The sequence below is a fragment of the Marmota monax genome, unplaced genomic scaffold (genome assembly GCF_021218885.2).
Source record: "Marmota monax isolate L192 unplaced genomic scaffold, Marmota_monax_Labrador192_F-V1.1 WCK01_AAM20220418_F8-fsc00035, whole genome shotgun sequence".
Classification (NCBI taxonomy): domain Eukaryota; kingdom Metazoa; phylum Chordata; class Mammalia; order Rodentia; family Sciuridae; genus Marmota; species Marmota monax.
In genome coordinates, this window is record NW_026691961.1 from 7,845,571 (window position 1) to 7,866,830 (window position 21,260).

Below are 21,260 nucleotides of genomic sequence, written 5' to 3' on the forward strand. Positions count from 1 at the left end.
TACTACAGTCCCTGGTGCATGGAAGGCTCTCTTTTCCACACCCTTGCCACACTGGCCCTTCGTTTCTTTCTTTTATTTTTATTTTTCTGTTTGGTACCAGGGATTGAACCCAGGGCCATTTAACCACTGAGCCACATCCCAGCTTTTTTTTATTTTTTTTGAGAAAGGGCCGTGCTAAGTTGCTGAGCTGGCCTTGAACTCAAAATCCTCCTGCCTCAGCCTCCCAAGCTGCTAGGATTACAGACATGCATCATCGTGAAGGAGCAGCTTGGTTCTGACTCACTTTTCCTGGCGGTATTCCACATTTTTTTTTAGTTATGCATAGTAGTAGACTATATATTAATTTTGGGGTAGTGTTTTAAATTTGTTTTTTAGTTTTAGGTGGACACATATCTTTATTTTATTTTTATGTGGTGCTCAGAATCAAACCCACTGCCTCGCGCATGCTAGGCGAGCGCACTACCACTTGAGCCACATCCCTAGCCCAGTAGAATATATTTTGACATGTTATGTACACATGGGGCATAGCTTCCCATTCTTGTGATTGTACATCATGTGGCATTACACTGGTTATGTATTCATATATGATTCATTCCACTGTCTCAGCATGGTTTCTTGTGCTCAGTGGCTATTGGTGTATCATCTTTGGGGAAGTATCTATTCAAGGCCTTTGCCCATTTTTAATCAAGTTGACTTATAGAACTCTCAGTTCATAACAAAATATATGATTTACAAATATTTTCTTCAATTTTGTGGGCTACATTTTTCTCTCTGCTGATACTTTTTATTTTTTCCTTTTTAGTACTGGGGATTGAACTTAGAGGCACTCAATCACTGAGCCACATCCCAATCCCTATTTTTTATTTTAGTTAGAGACAGCGTCTCACTGAGTTGCTTAGTGCTTTGCTGTTGCTGAGGTTGGCTTTGAATTTGTGATCTTCCTATCTCAGCCTCCCAAGCTGCTGGGATTATAGGCATGAGCCAACATGCTTGGCCTTATACTTTTTTAAGAATTTGTTCTGATTAATAATTATACATGACAGTAGAATGCACTTTGACACATCATACATAAATGACATATAATTTCTCATTCTTCTGGTAGTACACGATATAGAATCGCCGGTTATGTAGTTGTATATGACATAGGGTAATAATGTCTCATTCGTTCTACTATTTTTCCTATCCCCGGGCTCTCTCCCCTCCCTTCGCTCCCCTGTACCTAAAGTAACTATTCTTCCATAGCCTCCTCCCCCATTGTGAATTAGCACCCACATATCAGAGAAAACATTTGGCTTTTGGTTTTAGGGAATTGGCTTATTTTGCATAGCATGATATTCTCCAGCTCTATCCATTTACCGGCAAATGCCATAATTTTATTCTTCTTTAAGGCTAAGTAATATTCCATTGTGTATATATAACATGCTTCCTTTATTCATTCATCTGTTAAAGGACACCTAGGTTGGTTCCATAGCTTAGCTATTGTGAGTTGAGCTGCTGTAAACATTGATGTGGCTGCATCACTGTAGTGTGCTTATTTTAAGTCCTTTGGGTATAAACTGAGAAGTGGGATAGCTGGGTCAAATGGTGGTTCCATTCCAGATTTCCTGAGGAATCTTCATACTGATTTCCATAATGATTGCACTAATTTGTAGTCCCACCAGCAATGTATGAGTGTACCTTTTCCCCCCACATCCTCACCAACATTTATTATTGCTTGTATTCTTGATAATTGCCATTCTGACTAGAGAGAGATGAAATCTTTTTCTTTTTAATATTTTTTAGTTGTTAATAGATCTTTTATTTTATTTATTTATATGTGGTGCTGAGGATTGAACCCAGGGCCTTGCACGTGCTAGGCAAGTGCTCTACCACTGAGCCACCCCCTCACCCCAGAGATGAAATCTTAAAGTAGTTTTGATTTGCATTTCTCCAATTGCTAGAGATGTTGAACATTTTTTTCATATATTTGTTGATCAATTGTATTTCTTCTTCAGTGAAGTGTCTGTTCAGTTCCTTAGCCCATTTATTGGTTGGGATGTGTGTGTGTGTGTGTGTGTGTGTGTGTGTGTGTTTATTTATTTATTTTTGGTGTTAAGGTTTTTGAGTTCTTTGTATATCCTGGGGGTTAATGCTCTATCTGAGGTGCATGTGGTAAAGATTTTCTCCCACTCTGTGGGCTGTCTTTTCACATTATTGATTCTTTCATTTGCTGAGAAGAAGCATTCCCTCTAAAAAGTGGAACAAGACAAGGATGCCCTCTTTTACCACTTCTATTCTACATTGTCCTTGAAACTCTAGCCAGAGTAATTATATAGGAGAAAGAAATTAAAGGGGTATGAATAGGAAGAGAAGAACTCAAACTATTTGCCAATGATATGATTCTATATTTAGAAGATCCAAAAAAAATTCATCAGAAAACTTCTGGAACTAATAAATGAATTCAGCAAAGTAGCAGAATATAAAATCAACACCCATAAATCAAACATGTTCCTATACATCAGTGATAAATCTGCTGAAAGAAATTAGGAAAACTGCCCCATTCAAGTAGCCTCAAAAAAATAAATAAATAAATACTTGGGAGTTAATCAAAAGAGGTGAAGGAGCTCTATTTACCATGGGGTAAAATAGGAAGGCACTAAAGAAAAAAAAAAATGGAAGAATACCTTGGGAGATGGAAAGACCTCCCATGCTCCTGGATAGACAGAATTAATGTAGTCAAAATGGCTGTACTACCAAAAGCATTATATAGGTTTAATGCACTTCCTATTATAATCCCAATGACCTTCTTTATAGAACTAGAAAAAGCAGTCATAAAATTCATTTGAAAAAATAAGAGACCCAGAATAGCCAAAGCAATCCTCAGCAAGAAGAGTGAAGCAAGAGGCATCACAATACCAGATCTTAACTATACTACAGAGCAATAGCACCAAAACCAGCATGGTATTGGCTGTATATCAAAACAACAAGGTTTTGATATACAGTCACTAATTTGCTAGGCCAACAAATGCCTGAAAGGAGCTCCTGATGGCTGAAGGGGTGCCAAATGGTCTGCCTGCCTGGATAGAGCCATACACACACAGACACACACACACACACAGTCATGCACAGACACATGCACAAAAAAATAGATATGCAGAGGTATAGAGATACATGCAGAGGCACATGGACCCACAAAAATAGAGAAACACAGAGATATAGAGATATGCAGAGACACAGACACAGATATAAAGACAGACACACCTACAGATATACGGACACCATCGTTTGAGAGTGATGTGTATGTTTAAAATGCCCCTTTCCAGGGCTAGGGTTGTAGCTCAGTAGTTGAGCACTCACCTCGCGTGCTTGAGATGCTGGGTTCAATCCTCAGCACCACATACAAAAATAAATAAATAAAACAAAGATATTGTGTCCATCTACAACTAAAAAAAATAAAAATAAAAATAAATGCCCATTTCCAGCCCCCTTGGAGCAAGGGTTATAAAAGCTGAGAACCTGCCAGACACCATGATACAGTCTATAATCCCAGTGACTTAGAAGGCTGAGGCAGGAAGATCACAAGTTTGAGATGAGCCTCAGCAAGTTAATGAGATCCTGTCTCAAAATAAAAAAGGCTGGGGGCTGGGATTGTGGCTCAGAGTGAGAGTGGTCGCCTCGCACGCATGAGGCACTGGGTTCAATCCTCAGCACCACATAAAAATAAAGATATTAAAAAAACAAAACAAAAAAAGGGCTGGGGATATGGCTCAGTGATAAAGCATCCCTGGGTTCAATTCCTGGTACAAAAACAAAAAAAGGAGAACCTGATATGTTTAAGGCTTGTATGAATGAGGACTGAGCACTATGGGCAGGAGCTGTGGACAGGGTTCTTGTTGCCTGTATATTAAATGTCCAGTGTGGCCTGCTCTAATCAACTTCTCTGGGACTGACTTTTTACACATCAGTGTTTTTTTTTAAAAAAAAAGAAAAGAAAAGAAAACCTCAAGACATAGTAAGCATAGGTCTTCTGGACAGCTCTCCAAAGAAATGGCACTGGTGCGCAGTAATGCACACCAGTGATCCCAGGCACTTGGGAGGCTGAGGCAGGAGGGGTCTCAAGCTCAAGAGAGGTCTTGACTCAAAATCAGAAGGGCTGGGATGTAGCTCAGTGGTGAGATGCCCCTGGGTTCAATCCCCAGTACTGCACACACAAGAGGAAGGGAAGGAGGGGATGGGAAGGAAACAACATCTTTAAGTTGCCTCATCCTTGATAATGCTTCAATTGTGAGTTCCTGGGACCACAGCAGGCCTTTGAGAGTTTAGCCTCAGAATCCACATTTAGTAGGTGAAAGTGGAGGTGAGCCATGTCCTTCCAGCCTGCCAGACTCAGAGCCCCTGGAAAGGCTGGTGTGATCAGCCTGCAGTCATTGCCTTGTCCTGACCTCAGCACTTGCCTTGTCCTGTGGTTGCTGTGTGCAGGTGGGCTGGGCTGGGGCCACAGGGAGTACTCCTGCCCTATTCCCCAGCAGGTTGCAGGGAGACACTTTTTTCCACTTTGCAGCACAGGCTCAGTTGAGGAGTCTGAGCTCTAGGGAGGCTGGTTGCTGAGGGTTGCCATACCCCTGTGCTTCTTCACAGGGATTGACTACAAGACAACCACCATCCTGCTGGACGGGAGGCGTGTCAAGCTGGAGCTCTGGTAAGTTGGGGTGTTGTGTGGAGACGGGGAGCCATGGGGTAAAATAGGAAGGCACCCTCTTTATATCCTGCTTGTAGTTGCCATTTAAACAGGCCCTGCTCAAGCAGGGAATGGACTTTGTTCCGAGATAGGAAAACAGGAGGTTTAAGGCATCTTTTCCTGACAGGGCCCATGCCCTCTTTGCCCCAAAAGACATATTTCCACAGTGGCTGATGCTGCCTCTCCTGGCATTTTCCTGGGCTACACATTAAAGAACACATTTCATGGGCTGGGTTGTGGCTCAGTGGCAGAGTGCTTGCCTAGCATGTGTGAGGTACTGGGTTCGATTCTCAACACCAATATAAATAAATAAAATAAAGGCCCAACAACAACAACAACAAAAACATTTCCCAGAACTTCAAAGTCTGCGACAACAATTTCATTGGTCTCTGGGGTTCTCCAGATAGTGTCCTGGACTTCCAGGCCCAAGTGGGACTCATTGAGCAGGTAGACAAGGGCTGCCCTCTTGGTGTTACTCACCGGGCTGGCATGATCTGTGTAGTTGGCATCTTCCTGGCATACCCTCTCTGCTCTTCTCTGGCTCCCTCGCCTGGTCTCTCCAGGATGTCCAGATGAGCTGCTGAGCCAGAGCGGAGGACATGACCCCTCACTCAGGTCCCTTTGACTCCCTATGTGTTTCAGGGACACTTCGGGCCAGGGCCGGTTCTGCACCATCTTCAGGTCCTACTCCAGGGGCGCACAGGTAAGACCAGTGACACTCTCTTGCTGCTTTTCAGATGGTTTCTTGTGACCTTTTCTGGTCAGGCAGCTGTCCTGTCCAATATCCAAAGCACATTATTCCTTTTTAGGGTTTTTTTTGACATATGAACATCAGGCTTTCCCTGATAGCCTGTATATTAAATGTCCAGTGTGGCCTGCTCTAATCAACTTCTCTGGGACTGACTTTTTACACATCACTATTTTTTTTTTTTTAAAAAGAAAACCTCAAGACATAGTAAGCATAGGTCTTCTAGAAATGGCACTTGTGCGCAGTAATGCACACCAGTGATCCCAGGCACTTGAGAGGCTGAGGCAGGAGGGGTCTCAAGCTCAAGAGAGGTCTTGACTCAAAATCAGAAGGGCTGGGATGTAGCCCAGTGGTGGGATGCCCCTGGGTTCAATCCCCAGTACTGCACACAGCCATCCTCCTTGACGCTCCTTCTGAGCGTGGAAGCCTCCCCGCAGTGTTGACCATGTCCTCAGTGCACCTGCTTTCAGTGTCCCTGTACAGTGCATTGCTATTCTCAAGCTGTGGCCAGTGGCCTTTTGCCTGGTGCTTTGGAATGTGCCCTGAACATAGCACAATGGCCACAGCACCCTCCCCGAGCTATTGAAATACATCTTGTTAAGCTGGATGTGATGGCATGTACCTGTAATCCCAGCTACTCTGGAAGCTGAGGCTGGAGTCCATGAGTTGGAGAGTTGGAGGCCAGCCTGGGCAACATTAAAAAAAAAAAAAAAAGATTATACATTTTTTTTTTTTTAACCCAGGATACTTTATCATTGAGCCACATACCTATAGCCCTTTTTGTTTATTTTGAGACAGGGTCTCACTAAGTTGCTTAGAGTCTTATTAACTTGCTGAGGCCGGCCTTGAGCTTACAATCCTCCTGTCTCAACCTCCCAAGCCACTGGGATTATAGGCATGTGCCACTGTGCCCAGCTTTTACATCTATTTTTAAACATTTTATTGGGAAGCCAGGGTTGTGGCTCAGTGGTAGAGCACTTGCCAGCATGCGTGAGGCACTGGGTTTGATCCCCAGTACCACATTAAAAATAAAAACAAAATAAAGGTATTGTGTCCATATATAACTAAAAAAAATATTTAAAAAAATGTTTGGGGGATGGGGATGTAGCTCAGTGGTAAAGTGCTTGCCTACCATGTTCAAGGCCCTGGGTTTGATCCCTAGCACTGCAAAAAAAGATAAAGCCTGGTACCGTGGCACATGCCTGTAATCCTAGCAACTTAAGAGGCTGAGACAGGAAGATTGCAAGTTCAAGACCAGCCTGAGCAACTTAGTGAGGATTAAGCAACTTAGTAGACCCTCTCTCAAAAAATAAGGGCTGGGGATATGGCTCAGTGGTAGAGCACCTCTGGGTTCAGTCCCCAGTAACAACAACAACAACAACAAAAGTTTATTATTTTCCATTTGCTTTTCAGCACTTTCTAGTTTCTGCAATAAACATGTAGACTTTTACAATAGGACAATATAGTAAAGAGAGCAGTTACCCTGGTGGGGCATAGAGGGTTATTGGGAAGTCATGGAAAGGCAGTTTAGAGTAAGCCTGGCTGGGCTCACCTGTGGTGTTCCCACCATAGCACTATTAAGCTCTGCCTCTGCCAGACTGTTTTCTGGGAAGCAAAGCAGGTGTCATCATTTCTGTGTTCTTTCCAAAGTATCTATGGCAATAGGTGGGTTTTGATTTGCTTTGTTACTTTTGGAAGTTCTTAGTTGCCATATCCTGGCTAAGAAGAGTAATTACAAACCCCAAGTGCACATCTTGGGCTCAGGTGGGGAGTGCCAGGTGCTTCCTAGTGGCCTTGTCCCAGGAGAAGCCCCTGAGCCTGCCCTGGTACTGTCCTGTCTCTCCTGTGTGTGTCCTGCTTGGGGAACAGCAGGGAGGTAATGGAGTCTCTAGAGCAAGTGTAGCAATGCTTCTGTGTGCAGCCCCTGATGGCATGCACCATCCTTCCAGATCAAGCAGTGTCATTCTCTGACCCCCTCATGATGACAGAGGCCTGTGGATCTTGGGTCTTGAAGATGGCACCAACAGAGGCCTCTGGCCACTGTCTTGCTCGTCACCTGTCATGTACAGCACTGTCTTGTGGCTGCTGCAGAATCCCTTTACTTTTCACCAAGGAGCCACAGGCTGTTCTCTTGGCACCTATGGGCCAAGCACATATGCTGTCTGTGACTGAGGTCAGAGGTGGCCTCTTAAGGCCCCAAAGGCTGGTGCTACCCACGGAGGGAGTAAGATGGTCACCCTGGTGTGAGAACCTCGGGCTGGGGGCAGGGGAGTCTGGCTGTGCCAGTGAAGGAACTGTCCTGTTCTGTTGAGGGCTCAGGATCAGCTGGCTTAGAACCACCTGGTGTGGTAGTGATGAGTTCCTCAAGGTAGAGGAGGGCTTCATATGGAAAGCCATACAGGGTGACAGCTGAGGACAGCAGCCACTTGTGGGTGTGGGTGGCACATGTTGGAACACAGTGTGGCACTTGTTCTTGGGCAGAGCCTGGTGCTGAGGAAACAGGCAGGAGGGTTTCACTCTGGCTGTTGTTTGTTTTGTAGTACTAGGGATTGAACCCAACCCAGGGCTTTATGCATGCCAGGCAAGTGCTCTACTCAAGCTTCACCCCACCCCCAGCCTGTCAAATACTGTTTTTTTTTTTTTTTAATTTTAAGTTGTTGATGGATCTTTATTTTATTTGCTTATTTATATGTGGTGCTTGGAATTGAATGCAGTGCCTCACACATACAGGGCAAGCATTCTACCGCTGTGCTACAACTCCAGCCCCCCCCCCCCCCCCCGCCCTTTTTAATGAAATCTAGCTCTGTTGCCCAGGCTGACCTCTAACTCCTGGGCTCAAGAGATCCTCCTGCCCCAGCCTCCCGAGCTGTGCGACTGCAGGATGATACCTGGATACATTTTTTTTTTTTTGGTGTGTGTGTGAGGTGGGGCTGCTGGGGATTGAACTCAGGACCTTGTGTATGCAAGCAAGGCAAGCACTTTACTAACTGAGCTATGTCCTCAGCCCCTAAGTTTTGTTTTTAACTGAGGCACCTCTCCATCTCAGTTCATAACATAGGTCCATGTATCTGTCAGAAACTCAGAGTAGCTGTGCCTCCAGCCTGTGTATTTCTGGCATGTGGGTTGGAGATCAGAAAGCAGTCATAACAGAAGGGCATCCCTGCTTGGACCTAGCAGTCACACTTCCAGGAGTTTATCCTAGAGGCTGAGCTGAGCAAAAACAGGGGCGCTCCAAGGGGCCTTACAGCAGGTTGTTACCAAAGGCAGCATCTGAGGCTGGGAACTGGCTCGTGTCAGAGAGGGTGGGTCTGAGCTTCAGAAGGGGACATCCTGAGTGTGAGAAGTGAGCCAGGAGGCATGGGGACCTCTGGGAGACACTCAGGGGGCTGGAGGAAGGGAGCACCTACATTTTTTACTTATGCCTTAGAGTACTACTTAGCTTTTAAAAATCAGAGCATATATTACTTCATCACTAAAAAGGCAAAATGTGGTAAGTAGTCTATTTTCCCCTTGTTCTGCCTCTTTGAAACACAGGAGTGATGCTGGGATTCTTTTGGGATTGGTTCTGATAAAAAGGAACCACAGGGCTGGGGATGTGGCTCAAGCGGTAGCGCGCTCGCCTGGCATGCGTGCGGCCCGTGTTCGATCCTCAGCACCACATACAAAGATGTTGTGTCCGCCAAGAACTAAAAAAAATAAATAAATATTAAAATTAAAAAAAAAAAAAAAGGAACCACATTTTGGTTTCTTGGCTATCCTGCCTCTGGTTCATCCCAAATAGTTTTCACAGACAAATCCATGATTACTGGGTCTTTCTGCCTATAATGAGACCAGTGCTGGCCTTTGTCTTTGTGACCTTCCACCCTGCCTCTTCTGCTCATAACCCCAACTGATTGGATTTAGACAGTACCAGAAAGGGCCTGCCTGCTTAGGGCACATAAGAGGAGAACTGGGACTGCTGGCACTAGCCAGGAGGGGTGGCCAGGGCTCTCGACCACCTCAGGGCACAGTTGAAGCCAAAGCCAACCTGTCCAGCCTCAGTGAGCCTTCTACTCACTCCTTTAAAATGTGACACAAGTGTCATTGCAGGAAATGGGGAAAACATAAGAAAGAAAGTGGAAATCACCTGCCACCCAGACTTCTCTGTGCAGTATTGTGTTTATATTTATCCTCATTCTGTAAGATATGGTGCCAGGCACAGCAGCCGCACCTGTGATCCCAGTGACTCAGGAGGCTGAGGTAGGAGGGTTGTGAGTTCAGGCCAGCCTGGGCAACTCAGCAAGGTGCTAAGGACTTGGCAAGACTCTGTCTCAAAGTAAAAAGGGCTGGGATGTAGCTCAGTGGTAAAGTGCCCCTGGGTTCAATTCCCTGTACCGGGGGGAAAATCATCATCCTGTGCACAGCACTCAGCCGTCTCTCGCCCTGAGCTTCACTATCTGACCACCCATCATACCTGTGAAGTGCACTTCTGCTATTTTCATTTTCTGCATGACTGTTATGCCTTACCTCATCGGCTTTCCCAGTGAGTGTCGGCCTACCATATAGTTGTTCCTGGCTCTCAGCAGTGCTGGGCTGCCCCCCTGACAGGGGAGTCTTTGGGCTCCGACTCAGATTGCCACACTAGGGCTTGCTATGATGCTTCAGGAGGCACTGAACCCCCCAAGCCACCCCTCTCCTTGCTGCAAACGATAGGCAGGTCCCTGTGCCAGAGCAACAGAGCTTACATCTAGATGTGTGTTAATTTATTGTAAGTCTTACCATTTTTTGCCCACCCATCTGGCTCAGGTTGGTCAGTTCTTCATAGGGGTGCCTGGCCTGGGGGTTTCCACTCTGGGCTAGAGGGGTTCCTCCTGGATGTGGATGCGGCCCTGTTCTAGGCCTGCTATCCACAGGAGGCAGGAGACCTGGGGCCACACTGGTCTTGCAGAAACGAGAGGGTGTGTTGGAGGGGAAGGCTCTGAGCCCTGGCCCTGAGGTGCACACTGCCCTTGCCTACACTCTCAGCCCTTGCCTGTCCTCTGTCATATGCAGCTTTGTGGCTCTCTGGGTGGGTTCAGAGTGCTGCTGAATACTGTGGTGGCTGGGTGCCTGCTGGAGAGCCACGAGGGTGTCACTGCTGAGAGATACTCAGGACAGGTGAGACAGCCCAGAGCTGAGCTCCTGCTAATTGGTCTCTAAGGGATGTAGCAGGGAAAGACCCCATAGCAGATCCTGCTCAGCTTGGTTGCGGGGAGCCCTCATGAAAACCTGCTCCTGTAGCAACTAACACCCTGCTCTGCAGATTTCTGGCTGGAAGACTCAGAAATGCCTCTGTTCAGCTCTGCTCAGCCCCCAGGTACCCCTGGGGCAGAGTTCACTGCTGGACTGACTGCAAGGACACTCAGCTCCCATCTTGCAGCTCTGTGGCCACATAGCCCATACCTGGGTGTGTTGCAGCTTAGCTTCTGTGATGTTTGAATGGTTTCAGAGTAATGCCTGTGCTGTGCCTGGAGATCAGAAATTGAAGACATTTCAGGGGTGGGAGGGAGTAGTATCTGAGCCACCCCCTCTTACAGAAGGTTTCCTTCAGGTCCCCTCCCCACCTGCCCCCTTGTTTGGCAGCAGGTACATTTCCCATCTGATGTTCATGCTAGTAACCCACGAAGTCTGCTGTGCCAGTGTTACTGGGTCCACGCTTAGGTGACCTCTGTAGGTGACCTCTATATGTCTCCCTTGCAGGGGATCCTTTTGGTATATGACATCACAAACCGCTGGTCCTTTGATGGCATTGACCGGTGGATCAAAGAGATTGATGAGGTAGGTGTGGGTCTGCACCCCTGCAGGGGAAGGCACAGGACTAGGCTGTACCTGGGTATATTGCCTGCTATGACCACTCCATAGCTTGTGGGTGATGGGGGTCTGCTCAAGACTGAGGGGTTGGTGTGTCCTGAGATTTTCCTCTGAATACTGTGTGTCTCCCCAACCCAAGCACGCACCTGGGGTCCCCCGGATCCTTGTTGGGAACCGGCTGCATCTGGCCTTCAAGCGGCAAGTCCCAACCGAGCAGGCCCGTGCCTATGCGGAGAAGAACTGCATGACGTTCTTTGAGGTCAGCCCCCTGTGCAACTTCAATGTTATTGAATCCTTCACCGAACTCTCACGCATTGTTCTTATGCGGCATGGAATGGAGAAGATCTGGAGGCCCAATCGAGGTGGGTGGCGATGTGGGGGTGGAGCTGAGAGTGCTGGGGGGAAAATGGGAAGGGTCCTCCAGAGCCACAGTCCCCTTATGCTACATGCAGTGAGCAGTTCTGCATGTGGGGTCCCTCTGGAGATGGGACGCCAGCAGCTTTGCAGTTTTCTGCCTGCCCTATTCCATACCTCGACCAGAAACCATAGGAGATGGGGCCATTTGACCCGTGTTTCCTGGCAGTTGGCTGCTGGGCAAACGGGTGGTCACAGTGGAGCCCAAACCCCTCCCTTCTTAACAGGAGCCATAGAGAACCTTCTTGTACCCTGGGCCTACTCTGCCACAGGAGCATCTGCAGACTGTGCAGACCTGAGCTGGGTGCCGCCAGGCTGGGCTGAGTTGCACTCTAACCAGAGCTATAGGAGGGGCTGCAGAGTGGCTCCAAGAGCAAGTCGGCTTCTGCCCCACCATGGCTCCTAGGGCTGCTGGTCTCGCAGCAGCACCTTGCAGTGCACTCTATTCTAAGAGGGAAGGCAGGAGGGAGCCACTCTGTGCACCGTGTCTGTGCTGGGAGACTGAGGGCAGGGCCCTGTCCTGGTTGGGAGAGGGCAGCTCCTCAGCACATACCTTAGTGGGCCTCCTGGCCCCCATCTGATTCCCCCTGCCACAGTGTTCAGCCTGCAGGACCTCTGCTGCCGTGCCATCGTCTCCTGCACCCCAGTGCACCTCATTGACAAGCTTCCACTACCCGTCACCATCAAAAGCCACCTCAAGTCGTTCTCCATGGCTAACGGCATGAATGCCGTCATGATGCATGGTCGCTCCTACTCCCTGGCCAGTGGGGCTGGAGGCAGCAGTAGCAAGGGCAACAGTCTCAAGAGGTCCAAGTCCATCCGCCCGCCCCAGAGCCCTCCCCAGAACTGTTCTCGGAGCAACTGCAAGATCTCCTAGCAGGCCAGCAGGCACCACTCTGCAGACTCGGGAAGGCTCAGTGGTGGAAGAGCGCTCCCGGGCAGGAAGACTTGGCCACACAGCCTGTTTCGGAAGCGTCCGGTTCTCCTCCACACCCAGCTAGGTGGAGGGGAGAGCACACTCCATGGATGAGGCCCAGGGGCCTTTGGGTAGCTGGGCTGCTGGTGCTACGGAGATCCTGGTCTGAATCAACCCCAGACTCAGGCTGCCTGGGCTTGGGCCAGGAGGGAGCCTGGCTCCCCTTCCTTATTTATATAGAGAACATTTTGCCTGTTTTGTACATTTTTAAAAAGGCTGTCAGGGAAGATGGATGCATCTGTGCGGTGAGCTTGCCTCTTCACGCCACAGCAGCCATGAGGAGGGCCCATACATCTGGGGAAAGAGGGGCTTGAGGAGTGATGGCAGGAGGTGCAGTCGGAACAGGAGTTCTTTAGATTTACATCAGATTTGCCTGGGGTGTTGGCACTGCCCATGCCAGTGAGAAACAGGGTACCCCAGAAGCTTCTGGCAGAGGTCTTGGCCCCAGCGTATAACTCTGGAGATCAGTGTGCTGGGCATAGGCAAGGATGTGTGACTTACAGGAAAGGGGAGAAGCAGGGTGTGAGGGGACCCCCCTCAGCCACTCCAGGGTTCCTGCTTGCTATAACTGAGCACCCTCAGTAATACTCACTACATAGATCAGGTTTCCAGGTCAAGGAGATCTATAGAGCCTTCTGTAGATCTGCGAGTGACACTGGAGTGACACTGTTGGCATCTGAACCTCCAGACACTGCCAGGACTTGTTTTCTCAGCAGCTCGTTCTCATCTGTGGTGCCCTTTTGCCTGTGAGGTCACATGCTACTGGAACCTCTTTGACCTGTTTCTTAGTGGTACTGCCTGGACAGCAGCCTTGTCTGCACCTTGGGCCCCTCTGGAGGACCTCCCAGCAGCCCTTGTGCCGGTGCACAGTGTCCTTATCCTCACCCCATGAAGCCATGGCCTGGTCCTTCTCAGTGCTGCCCCCTTGCCTGGCACCCCCACCCTCGGCCTCACTGGTGCTCAACTCTACCTCCTGCCCTAGGGCCCCAGCCACCAAGGAGCCCTCCCTGGGCTGGGACCCCTCTCTCTGGGTCCTTCATAGTGCACATGGTACAGGACAGTCCTGCTGCAGGTATTTCAGGGCACCGGTGGACATGCAGATGCAGCACCGTGGCTGTACTGGGAGATGGCTCCTGTGCTGGGGAGCTTGTGTCAGGGGTGGCTCCACCATCTCCCAACCCAGCACCCCTGTTGCTGCCAGCAATGCCCTTTTCTCTGGAGTTGTGAACAGAGCTACACAGACTTCATTTTGAGGAGCTGGACAGTCCCACGTGCACCATATCAACACTACCCTCACTGCTGCTGGACCCTGCATTCCTGTGTCCTTTGAGCTGTTCTTCCGTTTCTTTGTACAGTAAATGTAATTCAGCTGTGCCCTCCCTGTTGGTTTTGTAAGGTCAGTCGGATTTTATGGGCTGTGGTGGGGGTGGTGGGTCTGGCAGTGGTGCCCTGTACAGGGACCACCACAGCTTTGTGCCTGCCCACCTGAGCCCCAGCTTTTTTGAGCCCTTTGTCTTCAGGAGCTGACCTTGATGACCTGCAGGCACACTAGGTTTGCATACCTGTATACGAGGGCTGAGAGTGGGCTGGGCTGGCTTGGTCTGTGCACAGTATACAAGCCAGTTTCCTAGGGAAACGCCTCCTCATGTGGAGCCCTTATTTCCAGCACCCACAGTTTGCCACAGCTTCAGGAACCCCAAGGGTAGGACTCTGCCGAGTCCTGCTCGGCCAGGGGTGAGTCATGTCCTGGAGGTCAGACCTGAGCAGGATAAGGATGCTGTACTCCGCAGATGGCCCTTCGCAGATGGGACACATGCTGCTCCTTGGGAGTGGTCTAGGCCTTGGGCACCCCCACACTGGGGCTGCCAGGCTGCAGTGAGCTCCTGTCCTGACCCCATCTGTAGGCTGGCCCACCCCTCATTATCAGGGGCCAGCTCCCCATAGCTCCTGGGTAAGTCAGGAGTCATTGGCGCCTGGCAGCCATCTCTTGGTTCCATTCTGGCCAGACCAAGCTCTTTATTACCCTGCCTCCTGGGTCAGGAGGTCAGACTCAGGGCTACATCCTGGGGCCCCCAGACCTCTGGAGCCTCAGAAGGGTTTGGAAGGGCAAATTCCAGGCCTCCCTTTGTCCTGCCAGGAGCCTTTGATCTCCCCAGTGGAGGAGGGGCCTCCAGCCCAGCTGGCCCCCAGGTCAGGCCAGGCAGCTGGGGGCAGGGAGAGACTCCTGGGTGCTTGCGGGCCCTGGGTAGTTTGTAGGACTTTGCTCGTTTAGGGCCCTTGGACTTGGCCATCCCTATGGACCCTGGGTGGATACCCATGTGGAGCCATATCCTGGTGCTGGGCAGGCCTCACTTCTGTCCTTCCTTACTCAGCCCAGGAAGGGCCTGGGCCAAGGCCAGAGCCAGAGCCAGAGGCTCCAGCAAAGTGGGTATCTCTGGGAATGCAAAGTTCTGTGTCGGCTCAGGGCCTGAGCTGCCAAGGCCTCACCCCTGCAGATTCCACATGTACTTCAAGATCTGCTGGCAGGTTGTGACCCTGACAGGGACATGTAGAAAGTGGTGTTCTTCCCAGGAAGTGAACAGACCCCCTCCCCATCTGCTGGGCTAAAATAGCACCCCTGTGCCTTACCTGGACTCAAAGGTGACAGGTACCACTTGGACCTGCCTTGGGGAGACCCAGGCCTGTGGTCAGTTGGGGTGAGGTAGGGGCCTGAACTCCCCCCACATGGGAGACCAAAGGGTGGGGACAAAAGCTGCTGAGTTCTATTGGCCTCACCCCTCCCCCCTAAATTGAAGGAGGAGGGTCTTCAAGGAGACTGACCCCAGCTGACTTCAGCCTATGGAGGGAAGGATTCCAGCTACTGTGTCATCCCCCTCCTCTCCTCCTCTCTGGCCAGAGCTAGCCCTTCTCCGCCCCTCGATGACCCTGCGCTATTGAGCCCTGGCCCCTCCCCAGCCTCCCCTCCTCTCCCTATGCTGACCAGGACCTGGGAGCGGCCTGCAGTGTTTGAGAGAGGAGACAGACTAGGGAGGGAAAGGGCTACACAGAGAGAGCTCTGAGATTCCAAAACCCACCCAACTGGGGCCTGGGGGAGCATTTGCAGTGGGCTCCAGCCTCAGGGGCCAAAGGGGAACCCAAAGAATAATCAGGGGAGAGGAAGGGCCAGCCGGGTAGCTCCAGAGAGTGGATGCCTGCAGAGTGTTGGGCTCTGTGGGGCCCCAGGAGGGGCTGGCAGCCACACGGCTATGCCCCCTGGCCCTGTGGTCCCCATGCCTGCCCTGCAACTGTTCCTGCCTCTGTTCCTCATCATCAGACTGGCCTTGGGGGCTGGCCTGCTGCCAGAGCTAGGGAACCATCCCGGCCTGTGCCCCAACCAGCTCAGCCCCAGCCTGTGGGTAGACGCCCAGAGCACCTGTGAGCGAGAGTGCGCCAGGGACCAGGTGAGTGTGGGGAATCCCAAGGAGTTTGGGTGCTTGGCCCCATCCTAGCCCTTTCCCTGGGGGTGGAGGGCAGCCCTAGGAACCCACTTCCTACTGGGGCTCTCCACATTCTTCTGCCAAGGTTTTGGCCATTCCCCATACAAGGGGCCCGGGTCATACCCTATCTTTGCCCTCACCTGTCTGAGAATGGGATCCCCTTTTCCTCACCAGACCTGTCTATTTCCTGCCTGGGCAGCAGTTATCCTGTGAAGACCAGAGTGGACACAGGCCTCTGAATTTTCCCTTGCACAGCAATCTTACTGTGGGCCATCGCCCTTCCCTCACACTGGGAAAGGGGTGACCAAAGGGTTGGCACATGGCCATCTGTGATGGTGGGGGACTGCTTTTTTCTGTATGATGCCAGGGCAGAACCAGGTCCTCCCTCATACTAAGCCACACCCTAGCCCAAATCTGCCATTGAGCCCAGGGCCTTGGCACACGGGGAAGGAACCACGGTGAGTCCTGCTTGTGGATGTTAAGGATTCAGTTAGGTGATATGTGACCAGTTTTGAAGCTTATCATGCTGGACAAAAAGCACTTCCTCCACTTTCCAGAGGGAAAGCCAGCTCAGGGAGAGGCCACAGGGGCTGTAGCTGAAGGCATCTGTACTCCCTGGTGCAGGGGCAAGGTGGAGACCCTGGGCCAGGTGGGAGGGCCTCAGGGCTCTGCTGAGCTACCTGCCTCCCCCAGGATTGTGCTGCCTCGGAGAAGTGCTGTGCCAACGTGTGTGGGCTGCAGAGCTGCGTGGCAGCCCGATTCCCAGATGGCCCAGCTGCACCCACCACAGCAGCCTCCTGTGAGGGCTTCAAGTGCCCACAGCAGGGTTCTGACTGTGACATCTGGGATGGGCAGCCTGTGTGCCGCTGCCGTGACCGCTGTGAGAAGGAGCCCCACTTCACCTGTGCCTCCGATGGCCTCACCTACTACAATCGCTGCTACATGGACGCTGAGGCCTGCCTGCGAGGCCTCCACCTACACGTGGTGCCCTGCAAGCATGTCCTTAGCTGGCCACCCAGCAGTCCAGGGCCACCAGAGACCACAGCCCGGCCTACGTTGGGGGCTGCCCCCATGCCACCTGCCCTGTACAGCAGTCCCTCCCCACAAGCAGTGCATGTGGGAGGCACGGCCAGCCTCCACTGCGAGGTCAGTGGCCGCCCGCCACCTGCTGTGACCTGGGAAAAGCAGAGCCACCAGCAGGAGAACCTGATCCTGCGCCCTGATCAGATGTATGGCAATGTGGTGGTCACTAGCATCGGGCAGCTGGTACTCTACAATGCCAGGCCAGAGGATGCTGGCCTTTACACCTGCACTGCACGCAATGCCGCAGGCCTGCTGAGGGCTGACTTCCCACTCTCTGTGGTCCAGCGGGAGCCAGCCAGGGACAAGGACCATGGTGTGCCCACTCTGGCAGAGTGCCTGCCTGGCACGCAGGCCTGTTCGGGCCCTGCCTCCCCACATCATGTGCTCTGGAACTTCGATCCACAGCGCGGAGGCTGCATGACCTTCCCTGCTCTCGAGTGTGATGGGGCCACCCGGGGCTTCGAGACATACGAGGCATGCCAACAGGCCTGCACCCGCGGCCCTGGGGATGCCTGCACCCTGCCAGCGGTGCAGGGGCCTTGCCAGGGTTGGGAGCCACGCTGGGCCTATAGCCCACTTCTGCAGCGGTGCCTGCCCTTCCTATACAGTGGCTGCGAGGGCAATGGCAACAACTTTGAGAGCCGAGAGCGCTGTGAGGACGCCTGCCCTGTGCCTCGCACACCACCCTGCCGGGCCTGTCGCCTCAGAAGCAAACTGGCGCTGAGCCTGTGTCGCAGTGACTTTGCCATCGTAGGGCGGCTCACTGAGGTGCTGGAGGAACCAGAGGCTGCAGGCGGCATTGCCCGTGTGGCTCTGGATGACGTACTGAAGGATGACAAGATGGGCCTCAAGTTTTTGGGCACCAAGTACCTGGAGGTGACACTAAGCGGCATGGACTGGGCCTGCCCCTGTCCCAATGTGTCTGCCGGCGATGGGCCACTGGTTATCATGGGTGAAGTACGAGATGGTGTGGCCGTGCTGGACCCTGGCAGCTACGTGCGCGCCGCCAGTGAGAAGCGGGTGAAGAAAATATCAGAGCTGCTGGAGAAGAAGGCCTGTGAGCTGCTCAACCGCTTCCAAGATTAGCCCTGCCCTTCCCCACCCTGCCCTTCTTTCTGATGAATAAAAGCTCTTCCTTGCCCCTGGAACTCATGGGCTGCTGTCGGTGGGGGATTGTTACCCTTCCAGGTGTCCCCACCCCTTGGCCTGTTACCAAGCTGGGGTCTTCAACCAACTGGGGCTTTGGCTCCATCTGAGGTCTCCAAGGAGAAGCAGCTCACCCTGGGGACCTCGTGTTTCACAGGTGGGGACCAACTCCATTCTGCCTGTCCCTTGAGGCCCTAGATGCCCCCAACCCCAACCCCACAGGCCAGACCCTTTTTCCCACCCGTCCCACAGTGTGGTAGATACTCAATGGGCAGCAGAAAGTGCTTTATTCCAAGGCAGTCTGGGCCCAGGTTCCACGAGCCCAGACTGGTGGGGCTGGTCATTCCAGAAACCTGGTCCTGGGAGATAGGGATGGAGTTCTGGTTTGTGCCCAGACTTGGGCACATGCACGCAGGATGAAGGGGAGGATTCATTCTTTCCGGAAAATCAGGCACTTGTTGTTGGCTGGCATGTCCACCTACAGAAATACTTTGCTGGAGTGGCCCGTGGGCCCCAGGAAGGCCACTCCACCCCAGCTCACCCTGCCTACCATCTTCTCCAGGAGCAGGCCACTGGCCTGAGCCAGGTCCTCAAGAAGGGCTGTGTCCCTCAGTCCCCACTCTGGGTTCCTGCAGCAGGGAGGAAGTAGGGTCTTGTCCAGGGCCAACCAGGGACACCCAGCCCACCTGCTCCCTAAGCCAGGCCCCTCTCACCCAGCTCTGACCTGCATCTTAGGGTCAAGTCAAAGTCCACGTTGCTCTGGGGGTAGATCTTCCCATTGACTGCATAGGGCTGCATGGACAGGGGGCACAGAACCAGGGTCAGTCATTCCCCAGTGGGCCATGGACATGCTGGCAGGCTGAGGTCTGAAGAATGAAAAGGACACCCCTTTTCTGCCCCAAAAAGGGGAAGCCTAGGACCAGGTGGAGCCTGGGCAGAGCCCAGCAGGCCATAAGAGGGGAAAGGCCCTGGGGCAGGACAACTCACCCCATAGGTGATGAGCAGAGCCTTGGGTTTGAGCAGATGTCCAGCAGCTCTGAAAAGCCCCTGGGGAGGAGGAGGCAGGGCAGGGTAAGTCACCTTCCCAGACCCTGGAGAACCCCTGCTGGAGACAGGGCTATCCTGGCCGCCACTCCCTCGGGAGGCATCTCTGCAGCCACCCACCTTGGTGCAGCTTAAGGGACTGATGTGGCTCATGTTGATGCAGAGCAGCAGGTCCAGCGAGTGCGGCAGGATCCCTCCCCAGTGCTCCCACTCCCAGGTCACGTCCAGGTACAGCGGGGCCTTCACGTTAGACAGACCCTGGGCTTGCGTGGTGGCGGCGATGCTGTGGAGGGCAGCGGATGAGCGAGAGGCAGAGGGCCCTGCAGTCGCTTCACCAGGAGCCCGGAGAGGCTGAGCAGCGGGCCCGCAGCCCTACCGCTTCCACAGCCTGGTCCCGCACCCCTGCCCGGCCGCCCTCTGGCAGCCCGCACCCTTCGCACCTTTCCAGGCAGCGCTGGTCCACGTCGGACGGCTGCCACTCCGCGTGCGGGAAGGCCCGCGCGAAGTGCACGGCGTGCTGGCCGGAACCAGAGGCCACCTCGAGCACGCGGACGCCGCGTTGCGCGGGGTCCACGTACTGCTGCAGCACGCGCAGGATGGGCTCCTTGTTTCGCTCCGCGGCCGCCGCCACCAGCATCGCCACCGCGCTGCCGGGAGTCGGACAACTGACACGAGGACGCGCGACACCCCTTAAAGGGTGGGTCCGCAGCCCCGAGAGGGGCCCCGGCGGCCGATGCTGCTGGTTTATGGACGCCTCTTGGTTAGGAACCGCGTCACCACTGCGCGCCAGTGTTTTCAGAGAGCCTGTCTCTCCTTGCACCGGAACCGGTGCTTCCTACTTCCCTCAAGTCTGCTCTGCTCTTCATGGCTGCGGTGAGCTGGAGCCGGTTCCAGAGATCGGAAAAAGGGAAAACAATCATATGCGCCGCCCGGGAATCGAACCCGGGTCGCAAGAATGGGAATCTTGCATGATACCACTACACCAGCGGCGCAGCTGAGTAAAGGAAGCTGCCACAAGACCTAAGAATTATGACGTAGCCGGCCGCGCAGCGGGCACAGCGCATGTGTTATCGTCACCTGAATTTGGTCTCGTGATGCATCTAGGAGTCCGAAGAACGAACGCAGATGGAGAATGCAAATCCGAAGACAGCCTTCATTCGAGCCTTAGCCATGGAAACCATGACAACCATGGGCACTCGGTTGTTGATGGGAGCGGAGCCGTAGTGGGAGTCTGGTGGGCGTGGCCCTAGTGAGGTCCTCTGGTGGGCAGGGCCTTGCTTGGGGTTGGTGAAAGGGGCCTGATGGGCAGGGCCCGATTTGGGGCCCTGGTTGGGGGATCTTACTCAGACCCAGCTGGTGATGCTCAGGACTTCTTTCTAACCCTGAGATGACCAGCGCCCGCTCAGGGTCCCTAGCGGGATAGATAGCGGGAGCAGAGACCCATGAAATCTAGTCTGACGTTGCGATGTGTGTGTACTCAAGGGAGCTTCTCAGAATACTCAGCTTGGGGTCCACCTCTCAGAGGTTCCGATTCCAGAAAATGCAGAGGGCAGTGCTCTGCAGTCAGGACTGGCCAAGAACCCCCATACCCCACGTCTTGCGGACCAGAGCTGAGGGTGGCCGCTGACTAGGACTTTAGCCTGTGGTTGCTGCTGAGGGCATATCCAAAGTTGGCCAATGGCCAGGATGGATGGGATGTGAATGTGTTTAGACCAGGGAGGGCTAGTGAAGAGTCCCAGGGACAATGCTGTAGGGCTGCCACTTAGGATGGCTCCCTCAAGAAAGCAGCCAGTTGGGCTGGGGCTGAGGCTCAGTGGCAGAGCACTT

General features: G+C 52.5%; 3 protein-coding genes and 1 non-coding gene across 9 annotated transcripts in view; 2 read left to right on the forward strand and 2 right to left on the reverse strand.

Moving 5' to 3' along the window:
- Positions 1-14,058, forward strand: part of Rab40c (RAB40C, member RAS oncogene family) — a 33,649-nt gene extending 19,591 nt beyond the window's left edge. For 4 of the 6 annotated variants that reach the window (XM_058578493.1, XM_058578498.1, XM_058578496.1 and 1 more), the window contains 6 exons: positions 4,618-4,678; positions 5,360-5,420; positions 10,497-10,601; positions 11,184-11,261; positions 11,434-11,656; positions 12,305-14,058. In XM_058578493.1, coding sequence (XP_058434476.1) covers positions 4,618-4,678; positions 5,360-5,420; positions 10,497-10,601; positions 11,184-11,261; positions 11,434-11,656; positions 12,305-12,585 — 809 coding nt within the window. In that variant the 3' untranslated portion in view covers positions 12,586-14,058. The remainder of the gene's footprint in view (positions 1-4,617; positions 4,679-5,359; positions 5,421-10,496; positions 10,602-11,183; positions 11,262-11,433; positions 11,657-12,304) is intronic. The other 2 variants (XM_046441265.2, XM_046441281.2) reach the window with 1 other exon arrangement.
- A 20-nt stretch (positions 14,059-14,078) lies between these two features.
- Positions 14,079-18,391, forward strand: Wfikkn1 (WAP, follistatin/kazal, immunoglobulin, kunitz and netrin domain containing 1). Its single transcript, XM_046441256.2, has 2 exons — positions 14,079-16,124; positions 16,854-18,391. The coding sequence occupies exons 1-2, from the start codon at positions 15,930-15,932 to the stop codon at positions 18,327-18,329; spliced, it is 1,671 nt and encodes a 556-aa protein (XP_046297212.1). The 5' UTR covers positions 14,079-15,929; the 3' UTR covers positions 18,330-18,391.
- A 266-nt stretch (positions 18,392-18,657) lies between these two features.
- Positions 18,658-20,476, reverse strand: Mettl26 (methyltransferase like 26). The gene is made up of 6 exons (XM_046441320.2): positions 19,874-20,476; positions 19,554-19,716; positions 19,377-19,436; positions 19,114-19,181; positions 18,940-19,018; positions 18,658-18,867 (listed from the first exon to the last, which is right to left on the reverse strand). The coding sequence occupies exons 1-6, from the start codon at positions 20,068-20,070 to the stop codon at positions 18,820-18,822; spliced, it is 615 nt and encodes a 204-aa protein (XP_046297276.1). The 5' UTR covers positions 20,071-20,476; the 3' UTR covers positions 18,658-18,819.
- Positions 20,355-20,425, reverse strand: Trnag-ccc (transfer RNA glycine (anticodon CCC)). The gene has a single exon. It is a non-coding gene; the product is annotated as a tRNA-Gly (tRNA).
- Positions 20,477-21,260: the final 784 nt, after the last annotated feature.

Bases quoted from the DNA above. Each gene is read 5' to 3' on its own strand.
- Wfikkn1 (XM_046441256.2), top strand. From the start codon at position 15,930: ATGCCCCCTGGCCCTGTGGTCCCCATGCCTGCCCTGCAACTGTTCCTG. The intron at 16,125-16,853 runs GTGAGTGTGGGG...TGCCTCCCCCAG, and splicing joins GAGAGTGCGCCAGGGACCAG to GATTGTGCTGCCTCGGAGAA.
- Mettl26 (XM_046441320.2), bottom strand. From the start codon at position 20,070: ATGCTGGTGGCGGCGGCCGCGGAGCGAAACAAGGAGCCCATCCTGCGC. The intron at 19,717-19,873 runs GTGCGAAGGGTG...TGCCCTCCACAG, and splicing joins GACCAGCGCTGCCTGGAAAG to CATCGCCGCCACCACGCAAG. The intron at 18,868-18,939 runs GTAGGCAGGGTG...GTATTTCTGTAG, and splicing joins GCCTGCTCCTGGAGAAGATG to GTGGACATGCCAGCCAACAA.